Raw genomic sequence first — 14,666 nt, 5'->3', positions numbered from 1 at the left:
CCTGAGATTGAAATCAATAATCTTCATTTTCTTTGTGGTTTGCTAAGGATGCAATGTAAGAAGTGATACGGTCTACACGGTTAAACCAGGTTTTATTCGTTAATTTCATGTTTTATTTTTAGCATACCCTAAAAAGGGTTATGAGTATCGTTACTTTTTTCTACCAATTATTTTTCTTTTATTTTATTTCCTGTGAGTCGAAGTCCCATTTCAATGGCAGCTGCAGCAATATATATGGCGTCTCATGCATCGGACGAAAAGAGATCACGGAAAGGTTTGAATCCTTTACTTGCTATTTATACCTCTTTATTCATCTTTCAGGGCTAAGCCGCACGGAAAACGAAATTGTAGGGGTAACCTGCCATCTGCAAGTTTCTTGTATGCTTGGGAGCGGCATTTTTCTTCGCGGATAAAACGCTTTTTGATTGGATGTCGTAAACCAAATTGACATCAAAGGCCAATCAGAGGGAAAGAACGTATCGCGAGGAACGGAACCGTTTAGAACTCAAAGTAAATACACGTAACCAGCGACAAAGGCGCAGGAAAATGTCGCTAGTAACTGCAAGTCGTCCAGGTTTCGCGCATGGTTGATCAAGAAAGTAATGTGAGTTTTCTACAATAATGTGAGTTTTTTACAAATCATAGTCAAGTAGAACCAGCGACAGCGACATCCAATCATAGTCAAGTAAAACCAGCGACAGCGACATCCAATCATAGTCAAATAGAACCAGCGACAGCGACATCCAATCATAGTCAAGTAAAACTAGCGACAGCGACATCCAATCATAGTCAAGTAGAGCCAGCGACAGCGACATCCAATCATAGTCAAGTAGAGCCAGCGACAGCGACATCCAATCATAGTCAAGTAGAGCCAGCGACAGCGACATCCAATCATAGTCAAGTAGAACCAGTGACAGCGACATCCAATCATAGTCAAGTAGAACCAGCGACAGCGACATCCAATCATAGTCAAGTAGAACCAGCGACAGCGACATCCAATCATAGTCAAGTAGAACCAGTGACAGCGACATCCAATCATAGTCAAGTAGAACCAGTGACAGCGACATCCAATCATAGTCAAGTAGAACCAGTGACAGCGACATCCAATCATAGTCAAGTAGAGCCAGCGACAGCGACATCCAATCATAGTCAAGTAGAGCCAGCGACAGCGACATCCAATCATAGTCAAGTAGAACCAGCGACAGCGACATCCAATCATAGTCAAGTAGAACCAGTGACAGCGACATCCAATCATAGTCAAGTAGAGCCAGCGACAGCGACATCCAATCATAGTCAAGTAGAACCAGTGACAGCGACATCCAATCATAGTCAAGTAGAACCAGCGACAGCGACATCCAATCATAGTCAAGTAGAACCAGCGACAGCGACATCCAATCATAGTCAAGTAGAACCAGCGACAGCGACATCCAATCATAGTCAAGTAGAACCAGTGACAGCGACATCCAATCATAGTCAAGTAGAACCAGCGACAGCGACATCCAATCATAGTCAAGTAGAACCAGCGACAGCGACATCCAATCATAGTCAAGTAGAACCAGCGACAGCGACATCCAATCATAGTCAAGTAGAACCAGCGACAGCGACATCCAATCATAGTCAAGTAGAACCAGCGACAGTGACATCCAATCATAGTCAAGTAGAACCAGCGACAGCGACATCCAATCATAGTCAAGTAGAACCAGCGACAGCGACATCCAATCATAGTCAAGTAGAACCAGCGACAGCGACATCCAATCATAGTCAAGTAGAACCAGCGACAGCGACATCCAATCATAGTCAAGTAGAACCAGCGACAGCGACATCCAATCATAGTCAAGTAGAACCAGCGACAGCGACATCCAATCATAGTCAAGTAGAACCAGCGACAGCGACATCCAATCATAGTCAAGTAGAACCAGCGACAGCGACATCCAATCATAGTCAAGTAGAACCAGCGACAGCGACATCCAATCATAGTCAAGTAGAACCAGCGACAGCGACATCCAATCATAGTCAAGTAGAACCAGTGACAGCGACATCCAATCATAGTCAAGTAGAACCAGCGACAGTGACATCCAATCATAGTCAAGTAGAACCAGTGACAGCGACATCCAATCATAGTCAAGTAGAACCAGCGACAGCGACATCCAATCATAGTCAAGTAGAACCAGCGACAGCGACATCCAATCATAGTCAAGTAAAACCAGCGACAGCGACATCCAATCGAAAATTATTCTAACATGCAATGTCGGTTGTCGGTCATTTCATTCGCACTGAAAGAAAATGATAGAGGCAAACCTGTTGAAATCATGATTAGTTCAGCTTCTCTACCATCCTCCGACACGATATATTAGCTCTGACACATATTTGCGATTACCTGACATGATTACGTTCGTATTCAGTTCCTTTTGTAGAAATCGGTGACATCGCTGGTGTAGCAGACGTTATAATTCGTCAATCGTACAGACTTATCTATCTACGAGCAGCAGAACTTTTTCCGAGTGACTTCCAGTTTACTACTCCCATGGACAAACTTCCGAACCTTTGATCAATGTTACCTCTTTCCCTTTTTTGATGCGAGGTATTATTTATTTAAGTAACAATTCTTTGGATTGTTAACAAAACGCACATGTGTAAAAATTTAGTCCATTCTATCGTTCAAAAAGTTAAGTAAATCAATTATTATATGACTGTGTCTCACAAGGACTGGGAACTACCGAATTCACGAATTTAATTGGCTGAAATCAATATTGAAAGCGGTCTAGATTTTCCCATCTAGACCGGCATCTAGACCGTTCTAGAAAAAAAAGGTACAAAGAATATAACAAATTGGCATAGAAGACACAGCCATATAATTAACCGAGCTAGGTCGGTCTGTATGGGAGAATCTTGACCTCGGTCGCTGGTACAGACCTCACTGCGTTCGGTCTGTACTGGCGACCTTGGTCAAGATTCTCCCATACAGACCTCCCACTCGGTTAATAAGAACTAAGTAAAAGATAATTTACCTTTATGAAATGACTTGGAATTGAACGTAGCAGTTGCTTTGGGTTACTAAAAGTAGCCCCAGGCAAGGCCTCTTAAGACTTGAGCAATATTTCAGGAAAAGAAGTACTTGTTACTAAGGAAAATGGCGAAATATTTTGCTTATTCTCGCCCAATACATTTCAGTGATTGATAGAGAATCAGTTTCAGCGTTAAATATACACGTATGTTTATGAGTACTGAGTCTCGACTAGAATACGGAAAATGTCCGAAAAATTTAGAATCAAATGGGGTTAACACTAAAGAAATTTGTTCGTTTAGTTAGCATATTTTGAAAATGTTAATTTGTTCATGTTAGTTAGGATGTTTTAGAAGATCCACTTTGAAATTGAGAACGCATTTTGCACTGTAAGTTACGATCGAGAGTCAATATTCAACTAAAGCAGTTTTGTGTTGTGGAGGGTCTTCGTAAAGACTATAAATAATAAAAATCCATTAAAACTCCTTTTAACTGAGTGTCGTAAACTAGTAGGGCGGGGCACGAATACATTCGTACTTTTTGGAGGCAGTACATTCGTAAGTTGAAGTATTAGCTTCAAAGGGATAACTTTCGAGATGATACCGTCTTCAAAAGAGGGTGAGAAACTGGGCAATTAGGGGATTAGGCCATTAGAGGAAAGAAAATAAGGTAGGCATGAACCAATGAGTACCAGATGAGGCGAAACATGCTTTATCTATGTATTATTCGACACATTATGGATGAAGCAACCTTCTTGTCAGTCCGTAAGGGGGCTGGGAAAACGAAAGACCTTGAGAATGAGATGAGTTGATCCAAAAGTTGGACGCAAAAAGCAGCAAAATCTCTTCCTTTACTTGCATTGTGAACACATTTAAAATAAACTAGAGCCTCTATTTAGCGCGCAATTTTCGGGTATTTGTCCACGGACGATACGTCACTAGACTCGACACTAACAACGAACTGAAGGTTCTTAAAACAGCAAACATCTCTATCCTCTCCTACGTGAAGTTAGTTTCAAATGTAAGCTTTCATCCTCTCCACTCGAGGAATGAGATTTCAATATCTCCCTTTAGGCTTTTTTGATTGAAGATTATCGAGCGGGAAATATGATTTGCTCTGAATGCATTCTTGCTGATGAAGATCGGTAAGCTTTTCGGAGTTTCCATGGCTTTCTTTTAGGCTATACAAAATTCTGATCAGACAATTCTGATCAGACAATGATAATGTAGGGACATAAACGATATTACATAGCCACTTGGGGATACGAATTTTATCTTCGAGAAGATAAAATTCGTATCTCCAAGAAGCCATGTAATGTTCTGTTTATTTTATAGATACTGATGAAATTTCCACATAAAACACAACTTTTTTATTAATTTTCGAAACAGCAAAATAGTGCAATTAAAGTGGTCACTTATCGCAAAATGCCTGCTACAAAAATGTTATGAACCTCCGGTATAAAGTTATAAAGGAGAAATATAGACAATAATACATTTTTTCTGTTCCAAAAAGTCAAACTTCTAATGAAGAAGTGACAAATTATATAGTAGCAAAAGTAACCATGGCGACACCAATATCCTCACTCGTGAAAGATGAAAATAGTATCTTCACTGCGCGCGATGATGTGATTTTTTAGTAAAAGGAAAAATCCTGGTATTTCATAAAATCCGTTACGAGATGATAGGAAGTGATCTGGCCATTGGTGGACCAACTTCAGAGAACTGAAAGCCCAAATTGAGAGTAGTTTGTATCTCATGATCAGCATACAAGTAACCCTGCAGTAAAAGTTGCGACAACAACCATCGAGTTTCCTTGCAGATCAATAACTGTAAGCACTCTAAAAAGCCTTCCTGGAGAGTACAACAAATAACAGTATCACGATGCATTTAATTGTTTGAAATTTCATGATATTTTACAAAGTATTACAAAGCCATCGGTTCAAGAACAAAAAGGCATTCCCCCATACTCAGTCCAAGCAACTCCTGTTGCGGTAAGGCTATGGGGAATCACCAAAAATTAAAATGTGGCAAACGAAGGCTTCACATCAATTTTGAGGTGATTTTTCAGTATTGCACTGCGCATCCTGTACTGCAATCACTGTAATCCTGTAATCACTGCATCCTGTACTGCAATCAATCTGTATAACAATCACGTACTCAGACAAGTAAGCGCCAAAATTATGCAATAAAAAAAAAATGTAAATCAACGTGCTCTTTCAAGAGGTAAGGACAATCGTACCTCTTTATTTATAAATTTTCCCCTCTAAACTGGGGAAATTAAAATAAATTCATCGAAAGGGAAAAAAATGTTATAGCTAAAGCGTACACAAAGCTCGTTCCTTAATGATGCAAATTATGACCTTGAAAGCAACTAGTTGAGGAACGTTTTGAGTCGATGTCGTTTAAAATTGGGTGATTTTTTTTTTTTGCTTTTTTTTTTTTTTTGCTTTGTTTTGCTTTTTTTTTTAGCGGTTTGCAGCGAAGTTTGCAGTCCTCTGCCTTCCTCCTAAGGTGATAAAAATATGTAACTTTAGATTCTATTCATCGTCAATCTGTAGTTTTCTTTTCATCGCCAGCATGTCCTCCTCTGTAGGAAAGAAAATAGATAAATAAATAAAAATCTGACAAGCAGGAGAGTAACAGGTAGTCATTCTTAATCCCTGTCACTCATGGATTCAAGTGTTACTGACGCTTATATGGTCCATAAAAATGCAACCCACCACTGATGCGGACCGAACAAGGATATCAAAAAGTAGAAAAAAAAGACATACCGAACACTGAATGAGTAAACCGCTTTCTTACCCACAAAATAGCAGGAAAGACCCTGAATGGCTTCTACACGATTCATGTCACGCAAATTCGCGAAGAGCTGATACATGGTGAAAGTTGGCTTCTGTCTTACGATTTCTTCCAACACTAATGTAGTGGGGCTTTCGGGACAGGGTGGCTGAAGGCTCTGGTACAATTCGCTGGATATTTGGCACGCATCAGCTAAATCCCTGTAGTTCTTAATTTGTGAATCGTTAGGCCCATTCAACATGCTTGTTATCACTCGCATCAAGTCCAAATCATCGAACAGATCCTTAATCGTCAGTGTATCTGAAGAAAAAGAGTATAGACTTAAGCGTCGTTGTAAACGGACTTTTCAAGATACTTTCTAGATGAAATGTTACGCGTCCGAGGCATCCCTGAACCAACGCTCATGTCTAGTCAGTTTTTAACAATTAGGATATATCAAAAAAGTTGAAGTGGTAAATTGGCCACCGTAACGATTACAAAAGCTCCGAAACGTCAGCTTTTGTAATCGTTACGGTGGCCAATTTACCACTTCAACTTTGTTGATATATCCAAATTATTTCGTTATTCCCACCGACGCAGTCCCAAACAGTTTCTTTCGAAACTATCAGCTTTTAACAATTAGATTGGCTCGAAATGGTTATCGCGCATAGAAATCAAGTGCAAATAATCCAAACTGTTTAAGTATGCTAGTCCTTCAAAATTCCATAAGAAGACGGGCTCTCGTTTAATTTTATATTGTTTATATCCGTACATTATATGATAAGCTGAATAATACAGGTATTTCTAGTTGGTTCTTAATTATGGTCTACTGGGGGACAGACGCATAGTGAACGTCACGATTAAGAACATTTTGCTTTTATAGCATAAAAAACATAGAGATCCTATCTTGTTATAGACACTGTTGTTCTTTATCGTTGTGCTATAAATTAACGTTTATTCGTTCACGATGTAAAAGTCAGGCCAATCCAATTGTTGCACTGGGTCTGGGTCTGGGTCTGGGTCTGAGTCTGGGTCTGGGTCTGGGTCTGGGTCTGGGTCTGGGTCTGGGTCTGGGTCTGGGTCTGGGTCCCCTATACCACTTTGTAAAACCCAGTCACCTAAAAATATTTGGCCTTTTCACACATCACGAATAATATCCATAATTCTTTCGAGTTCACGTAAAATTTGAGCACATTTCACATAAAAATATAAACCAAATTCACGAATTTATATGTTTTTAACTTTTTCGAGCTTAAACCAGTCTTGAGTAAAGGCTGATAGTTTCTAAAGAAACTGTTTGGGGCTGTGTCAGTGGGGGTAACGAAATAATTTGGATAAATCAACAAAGTTGAAATGGTAAATTGGCCACCGTAACGATTACAAAAGCTGATGTTTCGAGCGTTAGCCCTTCGTCGGAGCGACAGAAGACGACGCGATGGCCTAAAGGACCATCAGTAATCTGTTTTTTGACTTTGATCGATCCATATGAAGTTCCTGTTCTGTCAAAACCTGGCCACAACCGGTCGAAAAACAATACGTACCATTTTGAAACAATAAAATAGCCGGAAACTCACCGCGCAAAACAAAATGGTTCACGAATCACGATTAAGCCCTTCATTCACAAGTCACGTTTAAATAAAAAAAACTGTTCACATGGACATGAAAAGATTTTATCAAATTTAATCACGATTCATAAATCAAAGAAAAAAATTAAGTCACGATTCGCGAATAAAAATAGCCTAACACGCTTTACCTAAAAAGTATGGGAAACCCACAGGTGGCCCAAGCTTTCTTTAAGAACCATGATTTATAAGGATTTGTATGGGATTTTCTACAAGATATCCGTGGAGATAGTTAAAAGTGAAAATATTGAATAAAAATGGCTTACCTTATTCCATACGTGTGTTGTTTGCTCCTGGTGCCGTTATTTTACCGATTTAACTTGATTTAAGAGGTTTTTTTTACCAGGACTAAAAAAAGCCGCTTAAATCAAGTTAAATCGGTAAAACAACGGCACCAGGAGCAAACAATACACGTATGGAATAAGGTAAGCCATTTTTATTTAATATTTTCACTTTTAACTATCTCCACGGATATCTTGTAGAAAATCCCATACAAATCCTTATAAATCGACATGCAAATTGTGTTCCTTCTGTGGTTCTTAAAAGCGAGCTTGGACCGCCTCTGGGAGACCCTCACAGAAGAACATCAGTGGCACACTCGACTACGCCACTTTTTTGTTCTAGGTACATTTCACGTCATTTGTGAAATCTAAGTGAACAGATGCATGGCAACATGGAATCTATTTTGTCATTGGATGGCGAGTGACGTAGCCATTTGGATTGCAGCATTTGTGACAGGATGCTCACACGAACTTGCAAAGCAGTCTCACAGAAAGTTGTCAGCGGATAGGTCCATTGTACTTATGCGTAAACGCTGTCGCGTTTAATTTGGGGGTATATACTTAATGGAAGGCAGCCATGTATGTTGCATATATGTTACACAGCTATACACAGCTATACAAGGCTATACACAGCTATACAGGGCTATACACAGCTATACAAGGCTATACACAGCTATACACGGCTATACGCCATACAAGGCTATACACAGCTATACACGGCTATGCGCAGCTATACAAGGCTATACGTAGCTATATAGGGCTATACACAGCTATACACGGCTATACACAGCTATACAAGGCTATACGCAGCTATACAGGGCTATACACAGCTATACAGGCCTATCTTCAACTATGCAGGGCTATACACAGCTATACAGGACTATATGCTGCTCTACAGCGCTATACACAGCAAAACATGGCTAAAAACGGCTATACACAGCTATACAAGGCTATACACAGCTATAAAAGGCTATACAGAGCTATACACGGCTATACGCAGCTATACAGGACTATACATAGCTATACACGGGTATGCACGGCTATACGCAGCTATTCATGGCTATACGAGGCTATACACGGCTATACACGGCTATACGTAGCTATACAAGGCTATACAGGGCTATATAGGGCTATACGCAGCTATACAGGGCTATACACAACTATACAAGGCTATACAGAGCTATACAGGGCTATATTCAGCCATGCAGGGCTATACACAGCTATACTGGCTATAAACAGCTATAGAGGGCTATACGCAGCTATACAGAGCTATACACAGGTATACACGGCATGTGTATAGCTGTGTATAGCCCTGTATAGCTGAGTATAGCCGTGTATAACTGCGTGTAGCCATATGTAGCTGTGTATAGCCGTTTATAGCCATGTATAGCTGTGTACAGCCGTGTATAGCTGCGTATAGCCCTGTATAGCTGTGAAAGCCTTGTATAGCTGTTTATAGCCTTGTATACCTGTGTATAGCTCTGTATAGCTGTGTATGGCCGTGTTTAGCTGTGTATAGCCATGTATAGCTGGGTGTAGCCGTGTATAGCTGTGTATAGCCACGTATAACTGCGTGTAGCCCTGTATAGCTGTGTATAGCCCTGTATAGCTGTGTATAGCCCTGTATAGCTGTGTGTAGCCGTGTATAGCTGCGTATACCCTTGTATAGCCGTTTATAGCCGTGCATGTATAGCTGTGTATAGCCCTGTATTGCTGCGTAAAGCCCTGTATAGCTGTGTATAGCCTTGTATAGCTGTGTATAGCCCTGTATAGCTGTGTATAGCCGTGTGTAGCTTCGTGTAGCCCTATGTAGCTGTGCGGTATAGCCATGTATAGCCATGTATAGCTGTTTATAGCCTTGTATAGTTGCGTCTAACCCTGTATAGCTGTGTATAGCCCTGTATAGTTGTGTACAGCACTGTATAGCTGTGTATAGCCCTGTATAGCTGTGTATAGCTGGGTGTAACCCGATATAGCCGTGTATAGCCGTGTATAGCTGTGTATAGCCCTGTACAGCTGCGTATAGCTCTGTATAGCTGTGTATAGCGTTGTATAGCTCTCTATAGCCCCGTATAGCTGTGTATAGCCCTGTATAGCTGTGTATAGCTTGTATAGCAGTGTATAGCCGTGTATAGCTGCGTATACCCTTGTATAGCTGTGTATAGCTGTGTATAGCTGTGTATAGCGGTGTATAGCTGTGTATAGCCTTGTATAGCTGTGTATAGCCGTGTATAGCTGCATGTAGCCCTATATAACTGTGCATAGCCGTGTATAGCCGTTAGGAAGGCATAGCTGTGTTAGGTTACATTACACTTAGGCGTACATAAAGTATACCCCTAATATACATATGCAACATATATGGCTGCCTTCCATGTATTTGGGCAATGGCGTTGTGTTACACTTTGCGTCAGGGTGTTACTGTTAGTAGTTATGTTTTTCTAGAAACCGAAGAAGCTCTCCGTTTTGTACCATACTTCAGGCCGGGATTAATATTTTTAAATCATGTCGCTGTCTATACGGCTGATTTCTGCAGTGAAGTTCAGGTAGTTCGCATTGTAATAAAATATTTTGGAGTTATACTAATTCACCCTCACAGAGCTAATTGGTGAATAAATGATTTAATTTGTCCTATTTTCTTTTTGCAGAAACGCAGTACTAAGCTTTTAGTTATGAAAGTGAAACGCTTTGCCTAGAAATGAAGCGATAGTAGAAACAGAGCAACTACACAAGACAGGTCCACTTTTGCAGGGGATGAAAGAACGAGGACAGATGGATTTCAGAGGGAAGGTTTGAAGATAGGCAAGAAAAATGAGAGGTTTTGGTCAGAATTAGAGGACTGGGTACACTTCCCTACAAAGAAAGATTTCTGAGGATAGCTCCCAGGGATTGCCTTCACAAGGCCATAATTTATAAAATGTTTGTGTAGAGGAAGGATGAGATTTACTTGATCGTTACTTGAAGCATAATAGAGAAGATTGATATTGAAATTCTTATCACTTAAACACACCTTTCATTTCATTCAGCTTGTCCTTCACATCATTTCTATTAATATCTGTTAAATATTTCTTGAATTTTCCCATGGACATCGTTGGGTACCTTCGATAAATGTACTCTATCACCACATGAGCTGGATTTTCGTTCTGGTTTGCACAATCAATCTTTATCTGCTCTAGGCCTTCATGCTCCACACCCAACTTGAGCCCCAGACTTTGCCATTTTCCATCTGGGAGATGGTCAAGCTTGAGAAAAACTCTGCTTAGGGTGATTGGATCCTGACTTTGTAAAAAGTCTTTAATCTTGATTCCATCTACCAATGAAAACACTTTATTTCTCAATAGTCCTTTTTACAGTTGTGTGCTTGGTTGCCAAGCCTTTGAACAGGAGTGAGGCTAGAGATGACCTTGTTATGATACAAACCTTGCTGCCTTTCAAATGTAAATCACTTTGTTATCATGCTAAGTAGATATACAGGTCTCTATCACAACAAGGTCATCTTTAGCCTCACTCTGAATCAAAGGCTTGGCAACTAAGTACACAACTGTAAAATGGCCTATTGTCAGTGTTATTACCTTGAAATAACCTTTTTATTTTGTCTTTGTGGTTGTTTATTGTTTTAGTTGTAGGGTACCCTGTTGGTGAGAGAAAATTTGGTGCATTAAGCTGGTTGCAAATTCTTGAAGCAGAACCACAGGTGGTCCAAGCTCTCTTTAAGAACAACACAAGGAACACAATTTGCATATCAATTTATAAGGATTTGTATGGGATTTTCTACAAGATATCCATGGAGATAGTTAAAGAGAAAATATTAAATAAAAATGGCTTACTTCATTCCATACGTGTGTTGTTTGCTCCTGGTGTCGTTATTTTACTTTAAGAAGAGAAAACTAGGATTAAGAAAAAACTCACTTAAATCAAGTTAAATCGGTAAAATAACGACACCAGGAGCAAACAACACATGTGTGGAATAGGGTAAGCCATTTTTATTCATTATTTTCACTTTTAACTATCTCCATGGATATCTTGTAGAAAATCCCATACAAATCCTTATAAATCGATTTGCAAATTGTGTTCCTTGTGTGGTTCTCAAAGAGAGCTTGGGCTGCCTGTGGCAGAACAGGAAAGGAAAAACAGTCATAAATTTGATGGTGGTTTTGCTTTTTTCTTTTTTAATTTTGCCATCAAAACTTTGCTATTGCACTGAAAAGTTAACCTTGAGCCTTTTCAGAAAAAGAAACTGGGAGAAAAGTTATCACTGACAACAATTTTGCAAACAACCCTTTTCAAATATTTTAATAAATGCAATTAGTACTGGTAGTGCCTTTTTTCGTCAGGCTACTTTGTCAGGATTTGTACTTCTTGGCAAAATCAAAGATTTGAAGTTAAGCTATGTCACATATAATTTCAACGTACCATGATGGCTTTTTAAGTAATCCCTCACTTCAATTATTTTCAGATCACTTAGGTGTTGTTTCACATCTCCAATCGGGAGGTTTGGGTTGCGTGATCCTACAACTTCAAACAGTGCTTCAGACTTAGAGAGGCGTTCCTGTGACAGGTCAGTGGAAATTCCATGAAGCTCAGCCAAGTGCCTCCAGTTTTGAACACGCTTGATAGATGTATCCAAGAAATAAGAGAGTTTTTCTCTTAGAGAGACTTGACCCTCTAACATTGTTTTTCCAACCAGTGTTTCTGAGACAAGAAAGTGAACTGTCATTAGGTAAATCAGAAGTCTAGATTTTTGGGATATCTGAAGTTCTTTGTAATAATTGCTCTTTCTGCCTTGGAGACACTCACTAACATTCTCATCTCTAATATCACCGTTTATTTCCATTTCCTGTGTTTAGGTAAAGAGAGCCTTTGAAGACACAAACACTCTTATGGTGATGGTGTAGAGGTGGGTTGACTTTTTATGCTATTGTCAGTACTCAGCATTAGAGTCCTTTGAGTTGTTAATTTCTTCATTTACAACAGTTCTCACTAAAAGTTAAACAGTTTTGTTTTCTCACCATGAGGAACTTTAATTACCAACTTAAAAGTAGTCCCAAAGTACATATCACATCAGTACGGTGGCCCACAGGTGCCACTGCTGCACACTGTAAAACAAACACGTTTCTAATTAAAACCTTGCTTTCTCTTTGCAATTGTTCTTGTTTTCCGTACCAATATAAGCCTGTTGCTTAGAAATGAGCCTCCTCTGAAGAAATCCGCTTCCTCCGTAGAAATGAGCCTCCTCTGTAGAAATGACCCTCCTCCATAGAAGTGAGCCCCCTCTGTGGAGCTGAGCCTCTTCCGTAGAAATGAGCCTCCTCCATAGAAATGAGCCTCCTCCGTAGAAATGAGCCCCCTCCGTAGAAATGAGCCTCCTCCGTAGAAATGAGCCTCCTCCGTAGAAATGAGCCTCCTCCGTAGAACTGAGCCTCCTCCATAGAAATGAGCCTCCGTAAGAAATGAGCCTCCTCCGTGGAAATCAAAGTACTGGGACCTATAGCCCAGGCTTCTCTCTAGTAGCAGTCCACCATTTTTGATAATGGTGAATTTTTGCAGCTCATGTGGCGAAAGTCTGAGTCAGTATGCCATGGCCAATTTTTGCCCCGAAAGTGCACGCAGGTTAATGATGGTTTCTTTTTTTTTCTTTCTGTGTTTGAAATGTGATCTCATATTTTATATAAAACCTGATAAACGATGATGTTCTAATGATGTTCCTAATCAAGTCTTCATCAACGCCATGTATTTTCTTATTCACGTGATTATAGCCCTGCAGTCTCCTTTTAAGAGTGCGAACACTCATAGTGATGCCATGGTAGACCTGTATGTAGCAGATCTGTGATTGTTTTATAATCATAACCCAAATGGAATACTTCTCTATTACCACGCTCTCTATCACATTGAATTCTAAAAAAATAATGTTTAAAAACTATTTGTAATTGCCAAGCTTGTTGGTAGCACAAGTACCCCAGTATTTCTTAGTATTGCTAATATTCAAAAAACACCAAGATTATGGGGTGCGTGTGCACCCGGATTAATTATATTACCGTATTTCTTCACCTATAAGCCGAGCGATTTTTTCAGTTTTCGACCCAAAATTTTGGGAGATTTTTCACGGAGAACGGGGTTCGGCTTATAGCCGAGGGTTTTACATTTTAAAAATATACAGTTGCTGAATAACTTTACCCCCCCGGCTTGTAGTCAAGTTAGCAATGAAGCAGAAGTAATAAAACACAACAAAAATAACTTCTGAATATTGGTTATTCACTTTTATGAAATTGGTGGCTCCTAAAGGAGCCGTTTGACGGATACGTGCAAGGGCTTTCAACCCAATGGTTTACTCGCCATCCGTTTCGTTTTCGCTGTCTGTGTCGAACTCGTTCTCTTCTATGTATTCATCATCTACTTCTGGGGTTTCCTCAGAGTAGACCACGTCGTCCTCTGTTCCGTCCAAGGCATTGGAAATACCGCAGGTCTTGAAGGATTTGACAACCATCTCTTCGGGTATCTCTGCCCATGCTTCCTTGATCCACCTGAGGACAAGATTTCTGCTTGGCGCCTTCTTCTTCCCAGCTGGGGTAAACTCAAATGGCCCAGATGTCATCCACGCCAAGTACTTTCGGCGCACATTATCTTTAAATGGCTTGTTTAGGCACTTATCCAAGGGCTGTACAACCGGGGTTAGGCCACCAGGGATAACTGCGACGTCAATGTTTCGCTGCTTCAGGTCATCTTTCACGGAATCGGTCAAGTGAGCTCGGAATGAGTCCCACACCAAAAGGGAACGCTCGGCACGGGGCAAACTCTGTCGAATCCATTCTCGGATGCCCTGTTCATCCATCCACCCTTTCTTATGGAAGGAAACACGAAGAGGATGCGGCACAACCAGATCTCTCGGTGTACGGACGCCTTTGAAGATGACTTTCGGTGGCACCTTTGCTCCATCGGCAGCAACAGCAAGAACGACGGTGAAGCTCCGCTTTTCCGCTCCGCAAGA

The 14,666-nt window shown here is 40.3% G+C and overlaps 1 protein-coding gene and 1 long non-coding RNA gene across 2 annotated transcripts in view; one reads left to right on the top strand and one right to left on the bottom strand.

Annotated features, from left to right (window-relative positions):
* Positions 1-4,358: 4,358 nt before the first annotated feature.
* LOC111342202 (uncharacterized) overlaps positions 4,359-14,666 on the bottom strand; it is a 15,748-nt gene continuing 5,440 nt past the window's right edge. Inside the window, exons 4-7 of the mRNA XM_022949253.2 lie at positions 12,095-12,373; positions 10,692-10,991; positions 5,806-6,102; positions 4,359-5,590 (exon numbers count right to left, since the gene is read on the bottom strand). Coding sequence (XP_022804988.1) covers positions 5,541-5,590; positions 5,806-6,102; positions 10,692-10,991; positions 12,095-12,373 — 926 coding nt within the window. The 3' untranslated portion in view covers positions 4,359-5,540. The remainder of the gene's footprint in view (positions 5,591-5,805; positions 6,103-10,691; positions 10,992-12,094; positions 12,374-14,666) is intronic.
* Positions 10,039-10,695, top strand: LOC148733381 (uncharacterized). Its single transcript, XR_016000040.1, has 2 exons — positions 10,039-10,227; positions 10,330-10,695. It is a non-coding gene; the product is annotated as an uncharacterized LOC148733381 (long non-coding RNA).

The sequence above is a fragment of the Stylophora pistillata genome, chromosome 4 (assembly GCF_964205215.1).
Source record: "Stylophora pistillata chromosome 4, jaStyPist1.2, whole genome shotgun sequence".
In the NCBI taxonomy this organism is placed as follows: Eukaryota; Metazoa; Cnidaria; class Anthozoa; order Scleractinia; family Pocilloporidae; genus Stylophora; species Stylophora pistillata.
This window is presented reverse-complemented; position numbering and strand designations above follow the sequence as displayed.